We start from the raw sequence: 13,616 nt of genomic DNA, 5'->3' as shown, positions 1-13,616 counted from the left end.
AAATATTTTTTTTATTGATTTCAGAAAGGAAGGGAGAGGGAGAGAGAAATAGAAACATCAATGAGGAGAGAGAATCATTGATCGGCTGCCTCCTGCATGCCCCCAACTGGGGAGCAAGCCGGGCATATGCCCTTGACCAGAATTAAACCTGGTGCCCTTCAATCCGCAGGTCGATGCTCTATCCACTGAGTCAAACTGGCTAGGGCTGCAACACTTTTAATGGAGGTTAAATAATAAACAATTCATATTGCTTTAAAATTGATAGACATGCCATGTAGGTGTAGAGGAAACATGCATGAGGCATGATATCCACGTTTACATTGACAACTAAATGGACATTGAGCATTAGGATCATGAATAGTTCTATTTTTATAAAAGTTCACAGAATTAATTAAATTTAGAAAATTAAAAAATTCAGCTTTATTGAAATAGCTTTGATTTAAAATGTTGATATTCATAGCAATAGTGTATTTTGCCTTTTAATTTTTGATAGATAATTTAAATATTTTAGAAAAAAAAATAACCTAAGACATTTAAAAATAATTTTTATTTTTGCCTTTCGTTAATTTACTTTTTTGTTGTTGTTAATCCTCACCTGAGGATATTTTTTCCATTGCTTTTTTCAGAGAGAGTAGAAGGGAAGAAGGGAGGAAGTGGAGAGGGAGAGAGAGAAACATCGATGTGAGAGAGACACATCGATTGCTTGCCTCCCGCACTCATCCCAACCAGGGCAGGGAGCAAACCTGCAACTGAGGCATGTGCCCTTGACCAGGAATCAAACCTGAGACCCTTAGGTGTGTAGGCCCACACCACCCACTGACCTACACCAGCCAGGGACAATTTACATTTTTATGGAACTATGTTTAAATTGCATATACTTTGAATATAATTACATTTTGTATTTTTTAATCCTTTAGTTAACTAACTGGTACCATTACCACACAAAATATTGGATGATGATAGCAATATTAATAATTTTATTGAGTTGAAAGCTATGTGGAGCAGAGCTCCCACCCACTCCCATTCCTGTATTAGACTGTGGTATGAACAAGAAATCAATTTTTATTGTATTAAGCCACTAAAATTTAGCATTGTTTGTTTAGCAGTTAATCTACTCCTATAGAACAAATTGTACCTCATGTTCTATGATCTTCTTAGCTGATTGTTTTGGTTAAGAGATAGCATAATCTACCTGTAGAAAAAAAAGATTGTACACATAGATTAAAATTTGGATGAACACCTGTGAAAGTATGCCAAAGCTATTTAAGACTCTGTATTGAGATGTTAGTTCAGTTATGCCTGTGAATGCTGAAATTAACAGAAGATGGCAAATCTTTGCAGTGGGGAAAAATATAATAAACAGGTGTCAAAATTTCACTTTACAGGTGAGGATATTGAAGGTGATGAAAGTAGATCAGAAAGACATCTGCCTTGGATCAGCAGTACTGGTGGGGCAAAGTAGGTTTTAAAATGGTAGAATAGATGAAATACTGCCATTTGTAACAACATGGATGGATCTTGAGAATATCATGCTAAGTGAAATAAGTCAGACGGAAAAAGTCAAGAACCATATGATTTCACTCTTATATGGGATATAAAACTGAAAGCAGCAAATAAACCCAGAACAAACAAACAAAAGCTGATGGACACAGATAACAGTATGATGGTTACCAAAGGGAAAGGGGGGAGGGGGAGGGGAGTTAGTAAGGGGTCAAGGAGATCAAATATTTGGTGACAGAAGATTTGACTTTGGATGGTAAATACACAATGCAATAATATACAGATGATGTATCATAGAATTGTACACTTAAAACCTATATAATTTTATTAACCAATGTCACCCCAATAAATTTAATAAAAATTTTTTAAAGGAAAACACACAAAAATGATAGAATATCAGTAATTCTATATGGCTCAACATAATACTATTGCATCAGGACATCGACTTCAACAATTTATTGTGTCATGTAACAAGGGAGGGCAGCTCCAGTCTTGGTTAATTCAGTGACTCACTGCTTTATCATCAGCAACTCAAGTTCCTTTCATCTTTCCCTCTACCATCCTCAGCGTGTGAGCTTGGCCTCTGGGCCAGCTCAGCTCCCAAGAATAGAACAATGAAATATGATTCTCTGAGGTAAGACCTATGCATTGGCACTTTATATGTTTTAAAATACAGCTAGGATTGAGAGCACCACAATAGTTTAATCAGTCATAGACAGTGACAGTGGCAACCAACAATGTCTGTTAAAATTAACTTTTTATTTCCAAGTTAAAAGTGAAAATATTCTGCTTTTTTAAAAATTGAAATATTATCTCCCATCAATCCTTTCCAGAGGCAACCTCTACAATTTTTTGTTTTTTTGAATCCATCTAGTACTTTTTTTATGAATAGTGCAAGATGGGGAATCTAACCTATGTTTTCATTTGGATAGCTATTTGCCCCACACCATTTATTGAATAGTTTATATTATTCTCACTGATTTGAAATGCCACTCCTACAGCTGTCACATTCTTACATGAGTCTCCCTCCCGTACTATAGCTGAATGCTTCACAGTGAGCATCTGACCCAAGCCAAACCTGAGGTTCTTTAAATACTACAAATAAAAAACACCTGCACTGTCTGTTCAATAGTAGAAACCACACACACACACACACACACACACACACACACACACACACTCAAATAGTAGAAACCAAAAGGTGCGGAGCTTGAGTTTTCAACAGCCAAGTTTCTTGCCACTTACTCTGAAGTGAAGTCTACAATCAGAGAAAAGATAGGGAGGGGAGCATGGTGGTGTTTGATGCTTGAATTCCAATTATTTTTGAGCTACATAGACTCCTTTTTTTCTTTTCTTTTTTTTTCTTTTTTTACAGATCCTGCCTCAGGTTTATTTGTACAAATAGCACAGGAGGACATCAGCTCCATGCGACAGCAGCCCAGGGGATCACACTAGTCCTTCTTGCCCACACATCAGCAGACAGAGGCCTCTACTGTAGAGCCTTCATGGGAGCCTGGGAACCTTTGGGAGCCTAAGCTGGAGCTGGAGCTGGAGCCGGAGCTGCAGCCACAGCCTGGGGCTTGGTTTGAGCCTTGGTCGTGGACTTTGGGCCGACAGAGCCTGAGATCCTTGGCGATGCGGGCACAGCACATTTCTCAAGTTTGGGGTGAGCAATGAAAGGCAAGCTGATTGAGGTTGCAGCTGCCACCCTTTGGGACCTTGGGCTTGGCCTCCTTGGGTTTGTGAGGTCCTTGATAGCCTTGGAATGTGCGCTCGTGGCCTTGGCATTGTTGACCTGCATCTTCTTCAGGCCTTTCTTGTCCTTGGCAGAGCACATGTTCCTCAGGAATTTGGGGTCCACCCTCCTAAGAGATTTATATCTTTGTGATCGGGATTTCTTGATGCCATTTCCAGGACTGGTTGTGCATGGTGTGGTTCTTGGACTTGGCCATGTTTATACCGAAGCACCCAGTTCTCGAAGTATCTGGGACCAAAAGAGAAAGAGCCCTTTCCCACTTTTTAGTTTCAACCCTTCCTTGAACTTATGAGCAAAATGTTTTATGGTGTTTGGCCTAAGCTTGTTCAAAGTGGGCGTCTGTCTTGTAACTAAAAGAGGCGAAGATGTAAGCTAGATTCTCCATGCTGAATACAGAGTTGAATCAGACAAGGGCCAGGTGCTAGCCAAGGTCATCTGTGCGGTTAGACATCACAGAGGCAATCTATGCTCTGGAACTATTTGCCTCTTGATTTTCAAATATCTCTTTTGTTTCCTTTTCCTGTAGTGTCCCAGACAAGTTTTATGTTGAAATTTAGGCCAGTCTCTGTCAAGCCAGAGGGAAAGTTTTCCCTCACCTGAACTAGCCTAGCCAATGGTTTCAGAGCTTAACAGAAGCCAGGAATAGCGAAGGCAGCGGGCCTGGGGCAGCTAGAGAAGCACCTCGTTGCAGAGAAGTCTAGGATGACTGTCATCCCTGAGCCCTTCTCATCCAGATCTTGCCTCCTGTATCCTAAGGGCACTCTACCAGGCAGGAAGCCACATCCATAGCACAAACAGATATTCAAGAGAAATGGCCTCTGTGGTCATGGGAAAATCTAAGGAGCAGAGATGGGAAGGTTGAATGGTGACTCAGCCACGGGATTCCCAGTGTCATTTATGCTGAGCTAAGGCCTTTCTTTCCCTTGCTGGGTAGTTAACGTGAGGCAAGTCTCTTCTGGAAACATGACAGGAGGCCAAGGCTGGCACCTGTTCCTTGCCCAGGCTGAGCTGACTAGACAACACTTTTGGTGTTGGACAGTCAGCTACACAGAGACAAGATGAAGCCGGAGCGTGAGATGGTTCCCAGGGAGCAGTGCTGTGGGAGGCTGAGTCTTGTGGGAGCACCTGACCACCATGAGAAGTGACAGAGCCTAGAATCTAAGCAAGGGGAACAACTGTTGTTCAACATTCTGAAAATGCCAACAACATGTAAAACCAATACTCACATTTTTTTCTTTTTGGCATTCTTTGCTGCTTAGTTCTTGCATATTTGGTGTCACTACTGTTAAGTATAAGTGCACCCAACAATTCGAAATCAAATAGAAAACTTCAGATTTAAAATACTTTCCCTGGCCGGCTAATATTGCACAGACTTTTTTATTTTTTATTATTTTTAAAATACATTTTATTGATTTCAGTGAGGAAGGGAGAGGGAGATCGAAACATCAATGAGGAAAGAGAATCACTGAGCTCTGCCTCTTGCACGCCCCCTACTGGGGATCGACCCCGCAACCTGGGCATGTGCCCTTGACTGGAATCAAATCCGGGTCCCTTCAATCCGGAGGCCAATGCTCTATCCATTGAGCCAAACCAGCCAGGGCCACAGACTTCTTTCAATGAGGTTAGGCCTTCTGATTAGAAGTAAGCACCCCAGTCCTGTACTACTTTGATCCGGCTGAGCTGTGCCACCTGCCAGGAGGGCAGGAAATGATGCATACTTCAACTAGAGCCATTCTTTAGGAAGGAAGAGTATGTACAGTATGGACGTTGTGATGAGGAAAGTAGAATTGGGGCAATTTTTTGTGTTTTCCAGAGACCATGGTTAGATGATAATGCAGGCAATGCTCCCCTGCCCTAAAACTCAAAGGGAAGGATTTCTCCACCAAACACTGTGACCTTAACGTCAGCCCTCAGCCTCCCAAAGTTTCTAAGACCATTAAGCTGTGGGAAAGCAAAGTTCTTCCCTCTTGGGTGCTGGGATCTCACTCAAATTGCTTTCCTCCTAGCATTTATAGACCCTGCGGATCCTACGTGTAGACTCCTGGCTTGGCCCTGAGTTCCAGGCCCTGCTGTCTTACTACCGCCCCGCCGCTCTGCTTCAGGTTGAGGCTAGGAGCCCTCTGTCCCCAGCACTCGGTCCCCAGGTCTCTGTGTATCTTAGAGAAAATACAAAAAGGTTTTTCAGATTTCAGATATTTGCCACAAATCAAGAATAGGATGGCCTTTATTAAGCCAATCCTACTAACAAGTAGTCTGACAAACATGAAAAATTATAAAATGTAATAGTCCAAAGGGTTCTAAGCACACATAAGGATCCCATATATGTTAAGGAACAATCTTTTGAATGTGTTAGCATTCTGTTCTCTCTGGAAAAAAAAATTTTATAGAGAGAAGAGTCCAATTTAATAAAAAGGACTGTAGTTGAATGTGTGGAAGTGGAAGAACCCAGCCTTGTGAGCAGGTTTACTCAAAAACCCTCTGCTACCGACAGCAATGCCAGCGTACTGCCTAGAAGTGGCAGCTGGAGCCAACTCCTTGCAGCCCGTGCATGGCTTTGTTTCTTCCACCTACAACCAGCCATCTCTGAGTGCATCAAAGCCCTCACCCCAAGCCCATGCCTCTTGCCTCAGTGTTTGCATTGCTTATCGCTTAAACTCTTACCCAGGTGTGAATCTTTGCTCTCACACTCATGGTCTGCTTGCTCTCCTCCTGCATGACAGCAGCCCTGCGTGCCCCCGGTTTTCGATGTTTGCTTATTCTTCCAGCCCAGGGGAGAAATCCAGGATCATCAATGCCATGCATGCTCCTCACCAGCCCTGTCTCCCGCCCTTGCATGGCCTTTTCCTGTTTCCATCCCCTCCTCTTTTTCCCCTTCCTTCTTCACCAGGCTTCCCAGTGGACCCAACAGCCTAGGAGGCACCGGGTCTCAGGAGGGAGCACATATTGATTGCTTCCCCAGTGTTCCCCTCACCCCTCCGCTCATTCATGTTCCCTGAGTTTTCCTTGAGGGAATTTGTTGCTTCCTCCACCTTGGGAAGCCATAGAGCATGGCTGTTAAAAACGTTGGTTCTAGAGTCAGACTACCAGGGTCCACTCTACCATGTATCAACCTTGTGAACTTGGGCAAGCTACTTCACTTCTCGGTGCCAGTCAATAAAGTGGGGATAGCAATAGTAGCTGCCCTAGAGGGTACTTGTGGGGACTGCTAATCCTAATTAACCTAAGTGCTTTGTATCAGCTATTGTTCTTCCCCACTGGGTGGAGTGGGTGAGATGGACCCCAGCTTCAGGTGTGGGATGTGATTGGCTTAAGCCAATTAACATAGCCCATCCTTAGCCATAGGGATTGATTCAGGAGAGGGCCCAGTATTTATTTAGGCCAATGAGGCACAAGATTTGCTGGGGCTTCTGGGGGGGAATTTCCACTTCCTTTTTTTTTTTTCAGGAGAATCATCTCTCTTTCCCTGATTTAAACAAACCAGTGGTAAAAAGACTTCTGTGAGACAACCAAGGAAACTTGAACTTCAAGTAGTAAATGATACTCAGGAATTATTCATGTCGTTAGCAGTTACATGTCAGCATAAGAAAAGTTCAAAACTATAGAGAGTTGTTATGAGTTTATTTGAGCCAAACTGATGACATATAACAGGAAGCAAAATCTTAACAGATTGAGAAAGTGCTCCGGAGAATGGCAGTTTTGCAGCTTATTTTATACATTAGAATCAAAGGAGGAGTCATAAGAGGGTTACATGAAATCCACTGGGGGTAGATGAAGGAGGTGGGAGAAAGCATGGGCTAGGGGGTGGGGAGAGAAACATAGGATTGGATAAAAGGCAAAATGGAGAAACACTTTTACATTGGTGGGTAGGGAATAGTTAATAAACATTCACAGCACATAGAAATGGTATACGGGGAACAAGATAACAAGAGGGATTCTGTGGTCTTGTGCTCTGGTGCTGGTAGTTGTGCCTGAGAGAGGTCCAGAAAATAAAATTACTCTGACATTTCAAAGACATATTATCCTAGACGCATAAGAACAATGGACAGAGCTCACTTAAGGTAAAGATTGAGCTTTGCTACCCTGGCTGGTGTTGCTCAGTTGGTACAATACACCAAAGGTCGCAGGTTTGATTCCGGGTCAGGGCACATGCCCAGGTTGCAGATTTGGTTCCTGGTTGGAGAGCATACAGGAGGCAACCGATCCGATCGATGTTTCTCTCTTACATCAATGCCTCTCTCTCTCTCTCTAAAATCAATAAACATATCCTCAGGTGAGGATTTTAAAAAAAAATGACCTTTGCTAAGGAAGCTATAGACCTGGGATGTGACTGCCTGCTATAACCCGTTCAGTTAGGACTTTGAGATCAGAACACCCTGTGTGGTTACTTTTGTTCACTGAGCTTGTCAGGGTTATTGCATAGCCCCTTTTTCATTCACATAGAGCGTTGTGATTTAGTAACAAACAAACGAACAAACAAACAAATGTCCTTATTTAGATACACACATTAAAGTATTTATGAATGAATGTGTGATGTCTAGAATGTGCTTTCAAATATCCCACCCCACCCCCAAAAAAATGTCCTGGAGGAAATATAGATGAAACAAGACTGACAGAACATTCATGTTGAAGCTGGATGACAGGCAGGTACATGGGGATTCATAATACCATTTGCTCTACTTTTTTCTATTTAAAAATTTCCTTAATAAAAGGGTTTAAAAAAAAAAGTCTACTTGCTATGGATGAAAAGGGCATTTTTGTCACCAGAAGCCCTGTGGATGCTTTAGAACAGAAACCAATAACCTGACTTCATGGGTCAACTGGCTCACAGATTAGGTCATCTCTCTACCTCTTCTTGGTGACTTCAGCACTTGAGGCAAGCAGCAGGTCACCCAGGGCTGCAGCACAGGAGAGCAGGGAGGCCAGAGCGAGACCTATGATTTCAGGTAGAGGGTTTATCAGAGCGTGGTTTTTCTGCATCTATGTATCAAATTCAATCAAGTCCCACATTCCCTCGCGCCTTAATCTATACAGAAACATAGCATATGTATAATTGAAGTCACTTCCATTACTTCTTAGATAATAAAATGGGAGAGCTGGAAGAAACTTGAGGAAATATCCAATCGAAACATCTTATTTTACACCATCCTAATAATGCATTATAAGATGTGACATTATAACAAGGTTATGGGTTGTGAGTAGGGTGAGATACTACTCACTAAAATAGAAGGCTGGCTTCCCATTTTGTTCCATTTCTCACTTGCTACCCTGAGAAAATAAGTAAGGCAATGGGATGTGTAGTCTATTTCCTCTAAAAATTGAGGTAAAGCCCTGGCTGGTGTGGCTCAGTTGGTTGGGTATTGTCCCGTGCACCAGGAGGTAGCCAGTTCAATTCCCTGGGCAAAGACACATGCCTGGGTTGTGGGCCTGATCCCCAGTACGGGTGTACAGGAGGCAGCCGATCAATGATTCTCTCATCATTGATGTTTATATCTCTCTCTCCCTCTTCCTTCCTGTCTTTCTTTTTAAAAAAAAAAATCAACAAACTATTAAAAATATGAGGTGAAGGGAATGCTTTAGAAAATGAAACCATCTACATGATTAAAAATTATATCTCAATAAAGCTAGAAATTGTTTTTCAATTTCTAAAAAAGAAGTGGAAAAAGAAAATGGGAAGGCCCAGCTTCATGCAGGGACTCCAGGGCGCTCAGAGGAAGGAACCAAAGTTGGCCAAGGTTAAGCCAAGATTTTCCTGAGTTGGTCCAGACTCCAGAGTTGTGACCAGAATTTAAAGAGGAGAGATTAGTCAAAAGTTTGAGTCTATAGTCCCTGGAAATACGTAACGCTGGTGCTCCTGCCACCTCAGCTGAGCCTGCTGGCTGGCGTTGCTGGTCCCGGTGAGGAAACTGACCCAGTTTCCCAGGCTCTTTTGCCATCCCTGTGCTCAGCCTGGCATCTGCCTCCTCCTCCTGCCCCGAGAGGGAGGCCGACTGCAAGTCTTGGAGAAGAATGCTCTGTAGATGTGAACATCTGATGCCATGAGCCAGCCTCACAAGAGGGTTGGGTATACAGAAGTTTCCAGAAGGGTCAGGAGAATCAGAGGAGGACAGGATTCACAGCAGCAGCCAGCCGGGAGGACCATCCTCAGGGTTGGCCTTCTTGGTCCCCCTTCATGATGGCACGGACCAGACCTGATAAAGCCGTGGCTCTTCTACCAGCTCTACTTCCATTGAATTCCTAGAAGCTCACAGCTGACGGCCCACAGACGCTCAGCAGTTTTGTTATTTCGGGCCCTTGGAGACACCCAGGCCCTCTTGCAGTCACTGGAGGGCAAAGAAAGAATGTAAACATCCAGGAGTGGAAACTGACAGTCCGGAAAAGTTTATGGCCTCTTTCTCAGAATACATTTCTAAATGTATAAAATAGGTTGCATGAAAAGAAACCAACTGTATTGGAATGCAGTCTTTAAATATTGTAAAAAAATCCATGGCATAGTAACACATAAGCTTCTTTACTAATATAATCTATAACAAGAGCTAGCACTGGGTCTAATAACCACAGGATTTCCAAGTAGTGGCGAGCAGAAGTGACATTTTGAGAAATCTGCAACTGCAATGGGGCATGAAAATACTACAGTTTCATGGGTGACAAAGTCATAGGTATTACCACGAATCCTGCAGTTCATTGCCTGCATTCATGGAAAATGCGGTTCTGATAACGAAGAAACTATGCGTTAATTACTTTTCCTTACACTCTGCTCTGCTCTGTTTGTATAGAAATAGATATATAGTGTTTCCCTCTTTTAATCCCAGGCTCCCCTTTATTCCCAAACTGAATTTGTGATAAGACTCAACACTGAAATGTCTATTTCTATATTGCAACAGATAGTGCCGATCTTGGCAGCCTGGGGAGACAGAGTTCACCCTGGGGAGCGTGGCCTTGCCCTGGTGCTTTGTGCTAAGTGGTACTAAGGAATGCATGGAAAAGTCAGCCAAAGGTTCAACGAGGGAGCCTGCTAATATCCTTCCCAAGGCACCGTCAATGGGGACAGCCTTCTCTTACGGCTCTCAGAAAGCTACAAAGCTTTCTTTCCTGGAAACATGGCACACAGATATAAAATAGAGCCAGGAAAGCAACTCTTGCCAAGTTTCTAATGTAAGTTCCCTTGGAAAAGTCACAGGATTTGGTTTGCAGGCCCAACCCAAACCTGGATTCTGCTATGAGGTGCAAACTCGGCCACCTGGGGTGCAAAGCCCAGGGAACAGTGAGTGTCACCATGCACACCGTTGGTGGGGAGAGAACCTGCGCTGCCTACACGCACCTGAAGTACTTGCCGCTCAGGGGCTCCAGGCCCTCAGCCAGGGCGCAGTGCAGGCTGGTCTGCGCCCCCTCCCGCGCTGACTTGAGGAAGGGGGAGAAGAGCCGCCAGAGCAGGCACATCAGGAAGGAGTGGCGGACCAGCTCAGAGCGGACGATGCCCGGGTGCACCGAGTAGGTGGTGACCCCTGTGCCTAGGGCAAAGAGAGCACAGTTAGAGCAGGGACACACTCTGAGCCCCCGAAACAGCTCACCTCCTGCTGCAAAATGCATAAGTGAGAAAAAGGGACTCAAAAAACAGAACCCAGTGATTTAGAAGGTACCACCCCTAGCCAGGTAAAACCTGGCTAGTGATTAATTGATCTCTTCCAGAAAGATCTATAGCCTTCTCAGCCTTCTGTGCTCCAAAATGAATGCTTGGGTGAAGGTCCTTCTATGTCGATGTCATCTTTCTCTGTGACTTAAGTATCTATACTAATAAAAGGGTAATATGCTAATTAGACCAGGTCAACCAGACATCTTCCGGATGTCCGACTTCCTTTCAAACAAAGCCACAGTGGCAGGGGCCGCAGAGGCAGTAGTTAGGGGCGATCAGGCTGGCAGGGGAGCAAGCAGTTAGGGGCGATCAGTCCAGCAGGGGAGAGCAGTTAGGTGGTGATCAGGCCGGTAGGGGAGGGCAGTTAGGGGTGATCAGGCTGGCAGGGGAGCGGTTAGGGGGCGATCAGGCAGGCAGACAGAGGCAGTTAGGGTTGATCAGGCAGGCAGGCAGAGGCAGTTAAGGGAGATCAGGAAGGCAGGCAGGCAAGTGGTTAGGAGCCAGCGGTCCCAGATTATGAGACGGATGTCCCAGATTGGAGAGGGTGCAGGCCAGGCTGAGGGACACCCCTCCCACCCCCATTCATGAATTTCATGCACCGGGCCTCTAGTTAATATTAGAAACAACAGCATGTACTAGTTGCACTACTAATAATACTACTAGTAGCAATAGTAGTAGTATCAATTACTGACAGTGGCATCTTTGGAATTTCTATAGGAAGGGCTTGCAGAGGTAGGGAACATCTGACCTGCGGGCTGTATAAGGCCCGTGAAATCATTTGGTCTGGCCCTGCCAAGGCATTAGGGGTGAGTTAATTAAATATTTGACCAAATATAGCAGGCTAATTTTTAAGTTGATATTTTTGCATGGCCAGCGAATGATGTTATTAATATCCAAATGGCCCTTGGCAGAAAAAAGGTTTCCCACTCCTGACTTAAGGGAAGCAATGTGGTTGAAAGAAAGGAAGTTAGTGGCTTGAGCCGCATTTGCCAGGCAAGCACATTTTATGCGGTGTAGATTGAGGGGTGTTGATGAAGATGATGGGGGTTAACATGCCCCCCAGACACCCCTGGTGCCTCCACTATTTTTAGTACTTAGTATGTGCAAGGGCCTACTACGTGCTTTACCTGCATTATCTCATTTGCTTCTCAAAGAGGCTTATGAGGTAAGTTATATTAAGATGCCCATTTACCGTGGAAAAAGCTGAAGTCTCATCACAGTGAGGTTAAGTAAAGATTGCCCAAGGTCATACCTTAGCAGGTTGCAAGGCCAAGGTCTGAACTCTGATGTAAAGAGCATGGACTCCAGAGCTGGACTGTCTGGATTTAAATCCTGGCTCAGCTAGGAAACTTGCTTGGTCAAGTTGCATATATATCTGTGCTGGTCTCTTCTGTTTGTTTGTTCAAGTTTCATATATATCTGTGCCTATCTTGTTTGTTTGCTTGTAGAGCAGGGAAAAACAGTAGCACCTACCTCATAGGAATGTTGTATTAAATGAGTTAAGACATGTATAGTACATGGCACACACAAAATTCTCAATTATTATTGTCATTATTATTATTTCTTTTAATGGTTGCCCTATTCTTCTACCTTCTGTGTTCTGATAGCAAATACCATTGTTCCCGAACTCTGGCTTATTCAGCCGTAGCAAATAGTCCCCATGATTTCCAGATCCCAAAGCCAGCAACTCAAGGAAAACTCCAGGAAGGGAAAGGATCATAGGATTAAGAGAGGCCTCACCTCATTTTAAAGTTGAGGGGATGAAGTCAGGAGAAGATAAAGGGACATGTCCTTATACACACGTGGCTACTATGTGGCAGAGCAAGAACTCAGACCCAGGGGGTGACGTCCAGGCCTAGCTCCCTGACTCCGGACAGTGGCACCTCTCTTGCTCAGCTAACCACGTGAATCTCAGCAAATAGCACTCAGAAGGAAGTACCCTGGATTGAAAGCAGTATATACCTGGGCTGGCTGCTTCTTTGGACCTCAGTTTGGACCCATATAATAATAATACCTGCTCTGCCTGTTGCAAGAGGTTGTTGTGAAAAATAATATCAGATAATAGATATAAGATTTGACATAAATGTAAGGTAACTTCCTAGGTTCCTAACTGTTACTCAATTTGAAGTTTCCCAAGGGCATCCTCCTCAGGGCATAGAGCTACCTACCACTGTAGTGTTCATGTTTGAGGTGTTCAGAAATTTCTGTGAACCTCGAATCTGGACTGAAAACCCTGCTTTCGCTACCTGAACCCTGGCCCTTTCTCCCGACTTACCTTGGAGCTTTTTGGCCAGCTGACGAGTGAAAAGCACATTGGCCAACTTGCTGTGACAATAAGCAAAACCGCGGCTGTAGCGCTTCTCACCCTGGAGGTCGTGGAAGCGAATCTTGCCAGCAATGTGGACCACTGATGACAGGTTCACCACCCGTGCAGGAGCAGACTCCTTCAGCCGCTCCAGGAGCAAGTGGGTGAGAAGGAAGTGGCCTGCAAGGAGAGCCAGCAGGGAAGATTGAAGAGTGGAGTGGCTGCCCTGGCTGGTTTGGCTCAGTGGGTAGAGTGTCGGCCTGCAGACTGAAGGGTTCCATTCGATTCCGGTCAAGGGCACATGCCCAGGTTGCAGGCTCGATCCCCAGTAAGGGGCACACAGGAGGCAGCCAATCAATGATTTTCTCTCGTCATTGATGTTTCTAGCTTTCTCTCCCTCTCCCTTCCTCTCTGAAATCAATTAA

General features: G+C 44.3%; 1 protein-coding gene across 3 annotated transcripts in view; it reads right to left on the bottom strand.

Moving 5' to 3' along the window:
- Positions 1 to 8,788: 8,788 nt before the first annotated feature.
- RDH12 (retinol dehydrogenase 12 (all-trans/9-cis/11-cis)) overlaps positions 8,789 to 13,616 on the bottom strand; it is a 9,387-nt gene continuing 4,559 nt past the window's right edge. For 2 of the 3 annotated variants that reach the window (XM_005877926.2, XM_014549167.1), the window contains exons 5-7: positions 13,162 to 13,371; positions 10,575 to 10,764; positions 8,789 to 9,576 (exon numbers count right to left, since the gene is read on the bottom strand). In XM_005877926.2, coding sequence (XP_005877988.1) covers positions 9,474 to 9,576; positions 10,575 to 10,764; positions 13,162 to 13,371 — 503 coding nt within the window. In that variant the 3' untranslated portion in view covers positions 8,789 to 9,473. The remainder of the gene's footprint in view (positions 9,577 to 10,574; positions 10,765 to 13,161; positions 13,372 to 13,616) is intronic. The other variant, XM_014549169.1, reaches the window with a different exon arrangement.

Source organism: Myotis brandtii, unplaced genomic scaffold, assembly GCF_000412655.1.
Source record: "Myotis brandtii unplaced genomic scaffold, ASM41265v1 scaffold536, whole genome shotgun sequence".
In the NCBI taxonomy this organism is placed as follows: domain Eukaryota; kingdom Metazoa; phylum Chordata; class Mammalia; order Chiroptera; family Vespertilionidae; genus Myotis; species Myotis brandtii.
The sequence above is the reverse complement of the archived record's forward strand: the minus strand, read 5'-3'. Positions and strand labels throughout refer to the sequence as shown.